Below are 15,869 nucleotides of genomic sequence, written 5' to 3'. Positions count from 1 at the left end.
AACCTACAAACAGAAATTATTTCTTAAAACTACTGTAAGTTTTATTCATATAAGTACTTAAACTACTTTACTTATATTTAAATGAAAAGTATCGTTTCAGAAATGTGAATATTTAAATCAATATTAATTAGTATGTGCACTTTATACGTTGTCCTAGTTCTCAGTTTTTATTAATTTCCTGTGACTGCTGGCAAATTTGCTTGTCTGACCCCAATATATGTAGCACATTGTCTTTTTATCCCAGTATCTTCCCCTTCTAATTATTACTTCTATGGCCATTTAACCTTAAATAGTGCCTCTGATGTCTATACATTAAGTGTGTGTAAAGCAGTAGCCTTGTGACTTTTAAAGATAGAGTGGGTAAAAGGTGATGACATTTCTATGGTCACCAGACCCTCCTGTAACATTCCTGGGGCCTGGGGCAAGAATACATGGAGAGTTGCGTACCACGTGTAAATATTTAAACGTTATGAATTGAGCTTAGAAACTGTTATAGTCTGTCCTCCTATTGATGAATGTAGCTGGAAGGCCAGAATGAAATTTAGAATGCTGAGAGTCCAGCCAGTTCTGTGCCAGGACACAGTGGGGCAGGACGACCTGACCTGTGGCCTGAGGGGTCTGACTGTGAACTTGAGGGCAGCCCAGCTAGCACAGCCCACCTGCATCCATATACCCATCACCACTCCACAGACAGCGCCCTGTGCCTGCAGTCAGGCCTGGGGGAGAGGATGGCCTGAGGCGGAAGCAGGCCCGAGGTCACTTCAGCAGAGAATTGGGGGTCTGCCTGTGGGTACCACCATCTTATTCTAGAGGGAGGCAGGATCGCTCTGTGAGGGGGGTATTGCCAGAGGAGAGCCAGAGCAGGGTCCTCTAAAGAGTGGGGACCCAGAGAAGGGCTCTCCAACCAGGGCCTCGGTCAGGAGGTACTGAGTACCACATTGAACCGTCTTCAGGGCAGCTCATTTCCAGCTTTGCTCTCAGTTACTGTCTGGGGTTATTTTAGATCATCTTTGTGACACGTTGAGAACCAGCTCTTCTTTCAAAAACTAAGGATTTCGGTAAAGGTTTTCAGGACATTTGAGACTTATCTGATTTTCTGCATAGATAGCACGAAATGACGGTATTTTCATACATCGCAGCCCACAGATGTTAATGGGTTACAGTTTCTGTTTAGAAACATGTGATTTTACACAGAACATGTTAATCTCATTTCATCTGTTATCAGAATGGAATGCAAAATGACTTCCATGTTTCTAGAACAATTACAGCATAGTAGAGTTACGGTAACCTTGAAAACATGTTGTTTGTTTCTTCCTTTGTGAAATGTCAAAAAGGTATGTTTTCTGACTGTATTGATTGCCAGTCACTCTGTGCCGTCCAAATGTTTCATATGGTGCAGAGCTGAACTTCATCTAATGAGCTGGAACTCAATGCTTACATATTTGGAAGGCATGACATGCAGGCATGTGAGACTGTGTTGTAAACAAACATAATTATTTCTTTACGTTATAAAAGATCAAAGCCCAACTATTATAATTGGCCTTTGCTAAAGTCTAATAATAACTAATGAACTGAATACCGACTGAATTCATTTCTGAGGGCTGCCACACAAAGAACCACAAAGTAGGGTCTTCAAACAGCAGAGACTTCTCGCACCACTCTGGAGGCCAGAAATCCAACATCGAGGTGCTGACAGGGCCACACTTTCTCCTGAGCCTCTACAGGAGGACCTTTCCTTGCCTCTTCTAGCCTCTAGAAGCCCCAGGTGTTTCTCGGCTTGTGACAGCGTAACTCCCGTCTCTGCCTCCATCTTCCTGTGTCTGTGTCCAAACTGTCTTGTCCTTATAAGGACACCAATTATATTGGATTAGGCTAACCTAGTATAACTTTATATTACCCTGATCATGTCTGAAAAGTCCCTATTTCAAAACAAGGTCCCATTTGGTACAGGGGCTAGGACTGAAGCATATCTTGTCGGGGGACACAGTTCAACCCATAAGACCAACTATATGAGCTATGAAACTACTTTAGGTGCTTTATATGTGTTGTCTTACTCAAAACCTTATAGCAACTCTATGAAACGAGTATTGCTATTGCCCTGTGTGGTGCGGGGCGGCCTGCGGGGTCTCTGCTCCCACTCCCCACATAAGAACGCAGGTCATGGTGAGGCCAATAAGGACCACCCACGGAGCCATCGGTAGGGGAGTCATACCACTATATTCTCTCTGGTGGCTGGGTTGGAGACACAGGAAGCAGGAGCCACACTATCTGCAACCTGCTGTCCACTTCTCTGCAATCCGCAACCTGCACTCTGCCCTTGCTAGCCCCCATTTTCTGCTAGTGTAGCCACGGCAGTTATATTAGTGGCCAATGGCTCACTGGTTACAGCTGACGGCCAACTAGCCACAGCTGATGGCCATCCAATCACAGTCCATGGCCATTTACTACCCGAGTGAGCACCTTTCCACGTGAGGGCGAGAGCCTGGAAACTGCACTCCTGGCTCTGTCCCCATACCCGTTTTATAAATGTGGAAACAGGAACAGGGAGCTGATGTAACTGGCCTACACGTCTAGTTATTGGCTGGGACATAGAGAAGCTGGGGCATAGGTAGTCTGACTCCGAATCCACACTGTGACCACGATGTAATATGGACTATCATTGGCCCCAGCTACACATTAAGTAAAATATAACAGGATCATAATTTGCATGTATTTTATTCAAATAAGTTCTAATGATCCTGTCCTGGAAGCCAGAATCTTTATTTTTCAATTTGTATCTGTCTATAACTATCTTTATATCCAAACAATACATATAATTTTCATTGTTAAAATGGCTGGATTAGTTGGGTTTTCATTTTTAGTTCCTGGCAGTATGAAGCAATAAAAGGAACCAGTATAAGTAGTAAAAGCTACTTAAGAGATGTAAGAAACAGAAACACCTAGAGACCATACTTAGTGTGATTTTCAATAGAGATGGATAAAATATTAAGGATATTTTTCTTTTATAAAATATATTACTTTGTTAATTTTCATACCAGTGTTTAATATAGAAGATTGAACAAAAATTTAGAGACAGATATAGTTATGCCTATTTCTAGATTTTTAGAAAAAAATGGCAAGAGAAATGCCTCCTCACATTGTAATGCCATAAAGGTCAGCTTATCAGTAAGCTCAGTGATTTTGCTGAAGGAACATTGAAGTATAAAAGTGTATTTTAAATGTCCATGAATATATTAAAATATAGGTGATAAATATATTCCTATTCAAACATAGATTTTATAAGCAAATACTAAACATTCTGATTAAATACGAAAGCCAATGCTAACTATTCTAATTAAGAACTATTATATGTAGATACATGTACGTATACTACGTGTGACTAGCCTAGACTAGTTTCATGAACGAAATGCATAAAACAAGCCTAGACAAGTCACAATTCCACCAGGTAAATAAAATTGCAGTAATCCTCTTAAATGAAAGATAAAAACCTATAGGGAAGGAAAGCATGTACATATTATATGTTGTATCCCAACTGGGAAGAACGCTTACTCGCCTAGATTTCCTTCCTGCTCTTGTCTGAGTGTCCACATTCTAAGGGGTTAGTGGGCATATGTAGAAGGCAAGGTCACCGATGCTGTAACCACGGTGCTGACGGTTGCCCTCACTGTCTTAGTACCAACTGAACTTCAGATTCAGCTGACCCTTGATGTATAGTCAAGACACGGCTTCTGCCACCAAGATCTCTGGGTCCTTATCCGGGTCACTTAGCATCATGTTCCTCTTGTGACCACAAAGAATAGAGCAGAAGCGACGCTATGAAAGAATAGTCAGGCGCACAGTGAGTGCAGGGATTCTTCACCCACCAGGAAGGCAAAGCCGACACTTCCTCGCACGTGATGCCCCACGGTTCTCTGTTGTTTCTCTTGCCCTGCCATTGTGACCGTGGAGCCACGGCTCATGACAGAAGAGTCTCTGAGCCACCTACACTGGATGGGGACGCTCTGCCTTCCCTTCAAGTGACTGAGGACCTGCCTCTGCTTTTGTTCTGCTCTCCACCCTGCCATGCACTATCCCAGGGCCCAGTCTCTCCCCTTCTAAGACCCAGGGCTGGTGACCTCTGCATCTCCACCTACTTCATAAGAGTGCTATCGGAATAACAAAGGATTTCATTTTTTTAACGTTTTCAGATACTCAGGAGTAAGTGTCATTAATGGATTAGAGCTAAGCTCAGATTGGTTAGATTAATGGATCATGCTTCTGGGTCCACATGTATGTTCTGAGCGTATGACAAAACTTTTTTAATGTCACAGCCAGTTCTCAGAAACATGTATTTTTAAGCCTGGGAAAGTAACTTATTATCTTCCTGTTACCAAAATATTTGTTCACCATGTCTCTGAAATACCAAATTCAGGCAGCAAGGATAAAACATTTAACATATTCTAAGTTGTTATCATGAATAAGGAAAACACCTTATTTCTTGGCATTCATATGATTTTTTTTTCTTTGAGTCTGCCTTCCTGTGGGAACTACTCGTGGCATCCTATCCTGGTCCTACTAGAATATGCCAATTTTTCACCGTGGTCTTCACGATACACGAATGCACCATAAACACTGACATCTTTCCTGTGTCTCAGACAATCACGCGCCCAGATGAGAACTAGGCCACAACTGACCTCACAACACAGCAAGCCTATGTCAGTGCTCCAAACAATAACCCTCCACAGCCTGCTGCTCGGAGTCTCCATGGACACGCGTGGGGAGCTCAGGGATAAAACATTTCTGTTTTTACCAGCCTAGAAGTTTATGATAACCCTAAACCAGAAGAAAAGGGAATTTCTGATTTTTAATCTGAAACATTTCCCTGCTGTTTTTCATAGGTTTCTCCTCAGAAAAGAAAGTCAATCAGTAGCGTGCGGGCGAAGGGAGAGCCAGGCTGGGCCCTCGTTTTTCTTTTCACTGTATCTTGTGTCTGTCTCTACTGCACGTCATCTGCACCACCCTCCGTGCCATGTTTCCCTTGGGCATCGATGGAGAAAACGGCTCGTGGCGGCTGAGATCCTGACCCAGTCTGCGGGGCCAGGACCACCCAAGCAGACGCATCGGCCAGTGTCCTTGCAACAAGATTTGGCAGATGGATTACGCCCCACTCCCCGAAACCCCTCAGCGTATTGCTGTTGGATTTACAGGGACGACTTTGTGATTTCAGCAACGCCCCTCTGGGTGTAGTAATGTTGCCTGCTGACTGAAACATACATTCCCTGGGGGGAAAGTATCCGCACTTTTAACTTTTTAGCCTTGCGCCCATATTTTCATAGGGGCTTCTTAGTTCTTTAGCCAGTGTAACTAGATACTCTGTGTGTCACTGTTGGCTTCAGTGAGCCTATAAATAGGATTGAAGAGGTGTGTGTACTTCCTTAAATGAAATGAGTTTTTCAATCCGAATAAAATGATAAACTTGACACTATTCCTTAAACAGATCATTCCTTTAAGATGATGAGAAACTGTGAGCCTACTTCATTTTTAGGTGGACTAGATTGTGAAAGATGAACTAACATGATGGTGACGACTTAGCTGCGTCCATAGGTACTTACAGAAGTACAATAGTTCAGTGAAATCTGTTTTTCCTCCCTATGGATGTGAGTAGTAATTAATGAAAAACATAACTGTGACTTCTCAAACCAATGAAAATGGAAAACAAATGCATCCAATTTTATTGCAATTAAATTGCATGGTGGCACGACAGATGTCTAATAATGAAGTAGATTTAAAAATATTAAGTTCATCCATTTAATGAGGATTCTGCTAGGACCGCCTGGAGACGCTACTTGTGAGGAGAGTGAGACCCACGGATATTGGTACTTCTAGAAGCACCAAGAGAAAACCAGGAGCAGCAACTGAAGATTGTCACATAAAACAATCCAGACATACCATTGAGACTATCTAGCTACAACGTCCAGAAGTTACACTGTTTAATTCCAGCTCAAACTTTTTTTTTTTCAATTTCTGGAAATACCTGAACCTTTGTATAGAGGAAAGGTAAAAGAGCCTTTGAACGTTAAATACTTTCAGCATCAGTCTTTAATTACTCAAACACAATTCTTGAGGAGGAATTATCCTTCTCTTGCATTAATTGCTACTACTCATTAAAGAGACAACTCATTCTTGGGCAATAGTTCAGTATATGTGAATCAGAAATAACAGAATTAATAAGTCAGTTGCACTGAAACATTTTAGCGCTTTTTAAAATCGTCCGTTTTCTCAGATCAGTGAAGAAGTCACTATAATATCAGCTTCTAGTGGTGGATTAAGTTTGCCAACAAGAAGTCACCCCGATAAGCTCACTATAGCTCAATTCCACAGCAGTAAAACATGAAGTAACCATCCTTTTACTATCACTGACGTCATCCTATTACTAATAAGCAAGTTGTCAAACATTGACAAGATTGTACAAATGCTCATAGAAGGGGACAACATCCAATTCAGTGAGACCTGGTTTATTTGAACTTCAAGTGGCTGACTGCAAATGTGAGAAGAGGGCCCCTTGCTCAGAGCACATCTGCCCTTCCGAGAAGACAAATTTCCACTACCCTGGCCTGAGAGCCCCTTCTGTGTCTCTCTCCCCACACCATTTCGTTGGGGACTTCTCTGTCTCAGCTCATTACGAGGGTCATACCCCTCTGTGGAGGCACTTGCTTCATTATCACACACTATTTATGGAACTTTCACTTTATGCCAACCAATATCAGAAGGAAGAGCACAATTTATGAGGCTCATGACATACTGTTTTGGTAAACTAAACCCAAATCTTAGAGCCTCCCGATGTGCTTGCCTTGTCACTGGGAATCAGTTTGCTGGGAAAATCCATCTTACTGATCTTCCTGAGTCTGCTACTGACTGGCAGGCAGGTGAGTGCACAGATGGTTGGCGATTCCATTTGCACATCTGTGGGGGAACCTCATGGCCTCCTGCTCCCTGATCTGCAGCCGCAGGATGATGACCCACACCGTGAGTGGACCCCTCCCACACACACAGCGGGCAAGAACAATCTCATCCAGACACCTCTGCAGGCAGGAGAGCTGCGTATGTGGCAGTGGAAGAAAAAGGGGCTGGAGAGACTTGTTTCTTTCTTGGTTTCCAAGCATCCATTCCATCTTCTTTTTCGAATACTATCTCAATATCCTTTAGGAAAGTTATCTCTTTCCCCACTGGACCCAGTTTCATCTAAAGTGCCCTGTCTCCTAGGCACGGGACAGTCATGTGATCCAAACCAGGCCAAGTGGAAAGTCCTTTGCTGGCATTTGAGCTTCAAGCCCGCAGAGAGCCTTGGGGAGGCAGAGGCTGCTGTCTGGACCTATAGGACTGACCAGGTTCTGCACCTTCCCTGGCACCCATGCCAGTAAGCTCAAGTCTCTCTCAGCCCTTCCCTCAATCAGGGTTAGTTTCTCCAGTTTGAAACAGAAGAATCTTAATCAATCACAAGTGTGGCGGTTAAATCTCAGAGAATTTATGGTAAGGGTATTGTGAAGAGTATATATGTATATATAATATGTGTATGTGTATTATGTGTGCATATATACATATACGTGTTTATATATGTATATGTGTATATATACACATGCATATACATTTTTTTTCTTTATGATCTTTAAAAATAGAAACTCAGATATGATATAATCAGATAAGTTAAACAATTTGAATGTTATGTTCGCCAGTCTTACAAAATTTTACCTTGGATCATTGTGCAAAGATATTGTAACATATTTTAAAGTGGAAAACACTTTAAATATATATAATAAGAAATAAAATACAATTCTTCATGTGAATTTTCTCCTAAATCTGATGAAGCCCCTTAAGAAGATACTTTAATGAAGCAACGTTGGGAAAAGTTCCAGTGAAATAAAACCACCAGAGCCCACATCTAATTTCCTTATTTCTTTTTCCGAAGTGCTTAATTGTACATAGCTGATCATTTCCATTTTAACAGACTGTTAATACATAAATCATAGGATATAGAAGTCTTTTGTGTAAGAACTATACCAAATGGGTTCTACTTTTAAAAACAGTGGGATGATGGTGCTTCTTTCCAGCAAAGTTACACTGTAACTTTTTAAACTTCAGGTTATTCTGTAGCAAAATGTTAATTCAAATACAGAGTAACTCCGGGATGAGAAGTTAAGGTAAAATTCCCAACAGCTTCACAACTTTCTGTGAATCAGAACATTTTTGGATAACTGGTCATGCTCCACATACCCTCTCATCTTGATGAGCAATCTATTTTGGATGTTATTATTTGTCAGTGTCATTTATTAGAAATTCCTTTTGTTTGTATAAAAGTGTACCGTGTGTGCAGTGGTGGGAAATAAAAAGGAAATAGAGGCACTTCCTATTCTTCCCATGGTCTAAGGAAAATTATTCCAGCAGCTGTGGGAGGATGCATTGAAGCCAGAGGAGATGGAAGTTCCTCGTAATTTCCAACATAATCCTTCATCTTTCAATGTCTCTAGAAGTATTGTCTTCCTTACCATATTTCCCCGAAAATAAGGCCGGATCTTATATTAATTTTTGCTCCAAAAGACACATTAGAGCTTATGTTCAGGGGATGTCATCCTGAAAAATCATGCTAGGGCTTATTTTCCGATTAGGTCTGATTTTGGGGGAAACACAATATATAAATCACAGGAGGTAATCAGTCAAAATTTGGCAATTTAAATTGAGCAAATTTAATATTACAATATTCAACTGTTCTAGCAAAATTTCGTAAGTTTTTTTTTCAATAATCAGCAAAATCTAGAACCATTCTTCCCAAAAGGAAAACTACGCTTTATTTTTTATATTGTTCTTTGTTTGATAAGGTTCTAACAATACGACAGAAATTCATCTTTCTCATAAAACAGTAAAGGTTAACCTTAGCTCATAGATTGATTATTAGGAAAACTTACAAAGTTAAATTTTATTTTATTATTTTTTTAATATAAGGAAGTAGTGGGTTCAAAGGAAATTAGGTCTCATTTAAACGGGATTTTTCTCCCATTACATTTGCATTTGCTCAATTTTGCCAATGTTTGGCTCTTGTGTTTTTTTTTTTTTTTTTGCTTCTGAACACTGATACGTGAGGATGTATGATTTGCAGATAGAGTCACTTTGCAAACAGGAAAGGACCTATCCACGGCCAGGCTGGAAGAACAAAAGGAATGACTGGGTATCTTCATGGCATTCTTAAGTTGCTGAATTAACAAACCCTGGAGCCTGAAACACTAATTGTGTGCAACAATAGTTTCCCTGTTGGTCAAGCCACTTTGAGTGAAAGCCAAAGTCATGCCTCTTTGGCAATATGGCAGCAGGTAATCTGCACATTTTTGAGTCAGGTTTGGTTATCTGCTATAGTAATGCATCCTGACATGTTTTCAGTTCTTATTTTTCCCAACATCAGTCTGTGGTTTCATTTTGAGCAATCATTTGGAATTCTGAAAGGGTCTGTCTATTGTTAGGCTATATCTAAGTCCCTCTGCTTTCTGCAAAAACAAAGTAGAACAAAATAGCATGTATCAGGAAAAAATCTGGAGAGCCAAATAGCTACAAGTCAAGTGATAAATAGACTCATCTATGGTCTCGTATCAAAGCTGTTCTTTGAACTTAAGAACGTGGCCTAAAAATGAGTATCTTCATCATATGGATTAGATGTATTTCAGAATGTTGACTCTGCTATAAAACTAATGCTGGTGATTTATTTGTTGTCAGTCATGATAAAAAAAAATATTACTAACAAAAACTCCCGCCAGTAGAATTGAATTTAAAAACTCCCAGCTATAAGAGACTGGTCATCAGGTATAAAACGTGCGCTGTTGAACCACTGGACGTAGTTTGCAGTCAGCTGAGATGCTGCAGAGATTTCTCACATGGGAAATTTTTATTCCAGCATTGCTACCAATTTTCAGTGACTCCAAGGGTGTAGGATTGCTCACAATCCCAAAATTCTTTGATCACCCGTGTGTGATTGCCCAGAGTTAGCATTTCTCCTACTTCTGACTGGGTGTATATTATACAAACAAGGATCCTGTGACGAATCCAGATGGAAAGGATGTAGAGTAAGCATCTGGAACTCGGTCTTCCCTGGACTTGTCTCTGAGCCTAGATCCCAACCTAGGACAGCATTTTCTCATCTTTCACACAAGAAGATGAGCTACCCCCAGTGTTTCTGAAAGTTTCCCAACGAGGAACCTCTATTGGCAAGACAATAATGAATGTGTTTGGAACAGGGACACCTTTTGAAGATTTCCATGATAAAAAAATGCAGGCCAAATTTTCAGACATGTTTTCATATACAAGTAGTGAATAAAATTGAGATGTCAGAAAGATGTGTTATACGTGTTATGTGGCTACTTATAGCCCAGACATACCATATTTTTCCAGGAATGAGCCTTCTGTAGATTGAAAACTTGGCAGAACAGGGTCTTCCTATTCTAAAATCTTAAGAATTTGTTTCTAATATTAGGCTGCAATATCATACATCGTCAGTAGGTGCCACCACTTCACAAAATTTACTAGACTGAAAATTCCTTAGTTCAACATTCATTAACTAATCAGTACATTAAAGTTAGTGTCATAAATGTAGAAGCTGCATTAAAAAGTAGCTTTATTTAAAATAGGGATATTTTGCACTAGGAATTGAAAAAGTTAAATTCTGTAGATGAGTGCTGTAGAAAAGTCTTAAAATTTAGTGCAACCATTGGAGGGTAATGCACGTATCCTTTGGAGAGATGTCCATTATTTTCCTGGAGTCCGTGATACCACACTTGCTATTATGATAAATTATGATCTATTAAACTGTGGGTACAGAGTCCCAGAGAGCAGTTTCCAGGCTCTCGGCCTCACGTAGAAAGGTGCTGGCTTGGGTAGTAGATGGCCATCAGCTGTGACTAGTTGGCCGTCAGCCGTTACCAGTGAGCCATTAGCCAATATAACTGCCGTGGCTATGTTGGGGGGTTGGATGGTTGGCAGAGAAGTGGACGGCAGATTGCAGCTCCTGCTTCCTGTGTCTGTGACCAGCCTCCAGCGAGAATATAGCAGTCTGACTCCCCTATCCATGGCTCCGTGGATGTTCCTTTTTGGCCTCACCATATCCTGCGTTCTTGTGTGGGGAGCGGGACCTGAGACCCTGCATGACATAAACCTTGCAAAACTTTAAAATGAAAAGATATCATTGTTCCCACATATGTTAAAATAATTCTCTCTTCTTAAAGAAAAAAATGGCAGTTATAGTACAAAACACATGGGGTCTGGAGACAGATAGACCTAAATTTGAACTCCTCTCTTCCTCTACTTGGATGATCTTAGGCAATTTACTTGACCTTCATCTGTTTGTTCATTTGTTTGTTGAACCACTGAGTCTGTATTTCTTAATTGCAAGGCTTACACTTCTGACACAGTTTTTGGAAGATTAATGATGTATGTAAATCACCTGGCACATGGCAGGTATTCAAACAACAGTAGCTATTAGCAAAGCCTCGGAAACTACATTATCACCATGGCATAAATATGGTAGAATGGTACATTGTTATTAATAGTTGACACTAAAGTTAATTTTAATTATTCTAATGCACTATGAATCTAACATTTAAGAGGTGAATATATTTCAATACCATATCAAATTCCATGTAACTTTTCTATTCTCTAGTTGGAAATGGAAAATGTACTTAGATGAGCTAATCTGGGGGCAAAACTTGAGGGCAGGAAAAAATGGCTAATTGAGAATGCCTGGAGCTGTGGTACTCAAGCAAGGGGCCTCCACAGCTCCGTGCATGTGCTCCTGCACCCAGGACCCCATCCCACCCCCACTAGGCCATCCAGCAGCATTCGGGTGAACGTTTGGGGGCTGAAGGAAGAAAAAGAGCATCCCCTCCCCCTAAACCCCACTCCTGACTTGGTGGGGATCAGCTCAGCCTAGAGTTCCTCACAGTTTTCCCAGGCCTGGAGAAACTAGGAAACACAAAGACCTGCAGAGGTGACGGCCTCATGTAAGTCTCCCTCAGAAACTTCTCAGCAGGCCTAGACCTGTCCAAGGGGAAGGTGGGGAACCTGCCCCCTGCTACAGAGGGTATCATATCCAACATGCTACAAGGCACAGCCGCGTCCGTAGGGCAAGTCCTGACAAGTGGCTGATAACGCAGAGTGTGGCACCAGTTTGAATGAACAAACACTGCTAGGCCCCTGCATTGGTCTGCTCAGGCTGCCTGCAAAGACCCACAGACTGGGGGCTTCCACAACACAAATGACTGTCTCCCAGTTCCAGAGGCTGCACAGGCTGGGATCAAGGTATGGGCAGGGTTTTCTCTGCAGGGCTGTGAGGGAGAATCTGCTGCGTGCCCACCCCTCGCTTCTGGGGCTCCGGGGTCCATGCTGGTGGTCCCTGGCTAGTGGACACCTCACTCCCTCTCGGCCTTCATGTTCCCGTGGCATTCTGTCTGGGTGCATGTCTGTATTCGAATTTCTCCTTTTTATGAGGATACCAATCCTGCTGGATAAGCTCACTCCAGTATGAGCTCATCCTAACTTAACTAATTTTCTCTGTAATGATCCTATTTCCTAATAAAGTCATATTGTAGATACTGGGGTTGGGACTTCGACAAGTGAATTTTGGGGGATACACAATTCAATCTATAACAGTGTCCCTTTCTGACTTAAAGATACCCTGGTGCTATGGCCTGACAGTGTATTGACCCCCGGAATTTTGTGTTGATAATCTAACGCAAAAGGTGACAGTATTATGAGGTGGGGCATTTGGAAGGAGATTGGTATGAGGGTGGAGCCCTGTGAATGGCTGACGTCCTCTTATAAAAGTGGCCCAGAGAGCTAGCTGGCCCTGACACCACACGAGGACACTAAGAAGCAGGCCGAAGTCCTAGCACTCAGAAGGCTCTCACCAGACGCCCGCCATGCTGGCCTCCTGATCTTGAACTTCTGGCCTCCAGACCTTTGTGAATTAAAACTCTGCTGTTTATAAGCTGCCCACTCTGTGGTATTTTATTCTAACCATCTAAATGGACTGAGACACCCAGTGAACAAACACCACAAGGGACAGAGCTTGGGAGCGGGCCTCCACCTGGGACTGTTTCTCCTTCATCAGATGTCCTGCCAGTGGGAAAGGTCAAACAGTGTCTGGAGAAGGTTAGGGGCAGAGTGTGCTCTGAAGGTGACGACTCAGGGGCCCACGGTGCAGCCCATATTGGACAGCTGACCAAAACCATCTTGAGAAAATTTATCGAGGACCACCTGCCAAGACAATTTGCTCCTCACATTTTGAATTTTGGGAGCTCCGTTTCTAAAGAATCCATCCAAAAGTCTTTTTAGCTGTCCTTCGAAATGGCTTCAACAACGTATATTTACGATCTCCACGCTTTCACTGAGATTTTGAAGTACGAAAACAAAAGCTATATGCACGCCTATCCAGAACTTTTGGTTACAGTATGTTTAGTAAACCAAGGTTTTCTTCACTCCTTTATTTTCAGTCATTCCAGAATCTTCCAATAAGGAATACCTTGCTTATTTTTAGCTCATTATTACTTCCCCATCCCCTAGCTAGTTCTGTCGTCGTTGTTGTCGATGGTGGTGGTGGTGGTTTTCCTTTGCAGATGCTTAGATCTGTCTAGAGCAAGATTAATAATGATCGTGGGTCTTGATAAACAGTCTACCTGGGCAGTAACACCGTCTGACTGCCACAGCTCAGCATGTTCCTTTCACAAAGCAGAGTCGTGCATAAAATCCCTAAGACTGATTCCCCCAAAATTGAGAATTTGTTTAACAGTTTAAATCTGCACTGTCGACAATAAGTTTTTTATGCAATACATCTGAAATGAAAGCAGAGAGGGAACAGGCTGGACAACTCAGCATAATACTACCCAAGACCAAGGCCACGAGGACCTCGTACTAAATTGGCATCAGATCACTGACCTCTGGCACTGATTCAAGATAAGGAGGAAAGCTACTTTACAGATGCCAAACAGATGGCGAGAATTCTTGTGTGGCAAACTGAGAGCCAGTGTAGTGCAGATAATAGATATTTTGAAAAGTCAGCTGTCTTGCTTTGATGCAATAAACAAATTTCGAGGGAATCCCTTCAAAGCAACACGAATCATGGAGCTATACAGGGGGACTCTGCAAATCTCTATCCCTGTTTGTGTCATTTCCAACCTCAAGGACCCTCATCCTGCCGCTTTTGTTCCACGTCCTATCCCATAGGTTGCACAGCACTTTTGAAAACAGTATTTGGAGTAAAGGGGAGAATGATTTCATCAGACTTTTCCAGTAAACATAGTCCCAGAGTAAAGGACGCAGTTACTACGAGCACACTTTCTGAAGGCCAAGCATAGGGAATAAAGCTCCATGGAGGACCAGGCCATCCTTCGTGCTATGGAAGCCCAAATCCCCACAAGCGCTGAAAATATGAGCACAGCGTAAATGCTGAACACAGCACGAATTGCTGGGCTGAAGTGGGCTCCACTGAGCCTTCCCCAGTCGGCCCATCTCTGGTTTACGGTTCCCTAGCCCTGCCCCATACGCAGAGCCCAGAACGGCAGCCATAAAATACTTGCATCACGGGAAGAGGCTTTGTGTGCACGGTTAAATGACAGTCTGCACTGGTCTGGCATTTTGCATTGCTATGGGCACATTCAAAGCACTCACGCACACCCTCAAGCATAGCATGGAACTGGAAGGCGGACAAACACGTTTCTTCCAGGATGACAGAGCATCACTAAAGGGTACTGCAGAGGCTGTCACATTGATCTCAGCCAGTCTTTATTTCATCATCTGGCTCCCATCCTAGGGCTCCCTCAAAAGGGACATCCCTAACTAACCCAACAGGGCCTTCTCTGCCATACATCAGGCCATGCGGAGACAACAAAGCTAGTCAGTCAATTGTGCCGATCTCCTGTGTAAGCCCCTCGCCAGCCTTGTTAGCAGAAGCCTCTCCTTTGCCCGGCCAGGCTGGCCTCCCCTTCGCAGTCAGCACTCTTCCTTTAAGTCCCTTTTAATGAGAGGAACTGAGAGAGACTCAATAGTCCCTTCTTCTTCAAGGCGCTGGGCTCCCACCACGGCTGCTTACAACAGCACTCCTAATCAGACGGGCTAGTGTTCCCTCGGATGCTTATTCAGTGCATACACGTTCTCACTTTCAGAACCAACTGAGCTATTTTTCAGAATCACAGCATTATGTTAAACGTATCACACTTGAAAGAGGACCCCATCACCTACTGTTTCCCCAAATTAGCCTGTAGAGTGAAGGTTCCATATTAATAGACCAATTAATTATATCAGCAATATGCTCATACACTAATGAAAAGCTTGATCACTTGGGGACAAATACTGGAAACCCCTCCACCCATTTCAGCTGATTTCATAGTAGTTCTGAACCACATATCCTTTCATTGGCTGAAACCTGTTTACTAAAGAGATGGGTTTAGCAGTCGAAGAAAGAAGGACAGTGTGCAAAAGCCACTTCTGTTTCCAATTATTTCAGTGATTTATTTGGAGCCAAATAAGCCGCTTGATCTAGGAGTGCTTCAGTCCTGCGCGGGTGAGCTGAGCTTGCTGAGTCTCAGTGGTGGCTCTTCTGACTTAAGATCACTGGGTCCCCAGCGGACCTCACTGGGAAGGTTATTCCATGCTATTGTTTGTGCTTGTTTCCGACTGACAGCGTCCCTTACATGCGGAGTGGCTCGTTCAAAGGTACATGGAACATAAATTTTGCTCTGATTTGGGACTGAAGCAAATATATGCCCTCAAAATTTACCTCTAGGGAATCTTGTTGTCATTTAAGAGAAAATTCAAAACAAGTTTGTGTTTTTCACACCCTCCACCTCACTGACATGACC

The 15,869-nt window shown here is 42.5% G+C and overlaps 1 protein-coding gene across 2 annotated transcripts in view; it reads left to right on the top strand.

Moving 5' to 3' along the window:
• The window catches only part of TNIP3 (TNFAIP3 interacting protein 3), a 75,215-nt gene extending 67,899 nt beyond the window's left edge, over nucleotides 1-7,316 (top strand). For both annotated transcript variants that reach the window (XM_033133393.1, XM_033133394.1), the window contains one exon: nucleotides 4,878-7,316. In XM_033133393.1, coding sequence (XP_032989284.1) covers nucleotides 4,878-4,909 — 32 coding nt within the window. In that variant the 3' untranslated portion in view covers nucleotides 4,910-7,316. The remainder of the gene's footprint in view (nucleotides 1-4,877) is intronic.
• The last annotated feature ends 8,553 nt before the right edge of the window (nucleotides 7,317-15,869 follow it).

This window comes from Rhinolophus ferrumequinum, chromosome 18 (assembly GCF_004115265.2).
Source record: "Rhinolophus ferrumequinum isolate MPI-CBG mRhiFer1 chromosome 18, mRhiFer1_v1.p, whole genome shotgun sequence".
Lineage (NCBI taxonomy): Eukaryota > Metazoa > Chordata > Mammalia > Chiroptera > Rhinolophidae > Rhinolophus > Rhinolophus ferrumequinum.
Note: the sequence above shows the minus strand (reverse complement) of the source record. Positions and strands in the feature narration are given on the sequence as shown.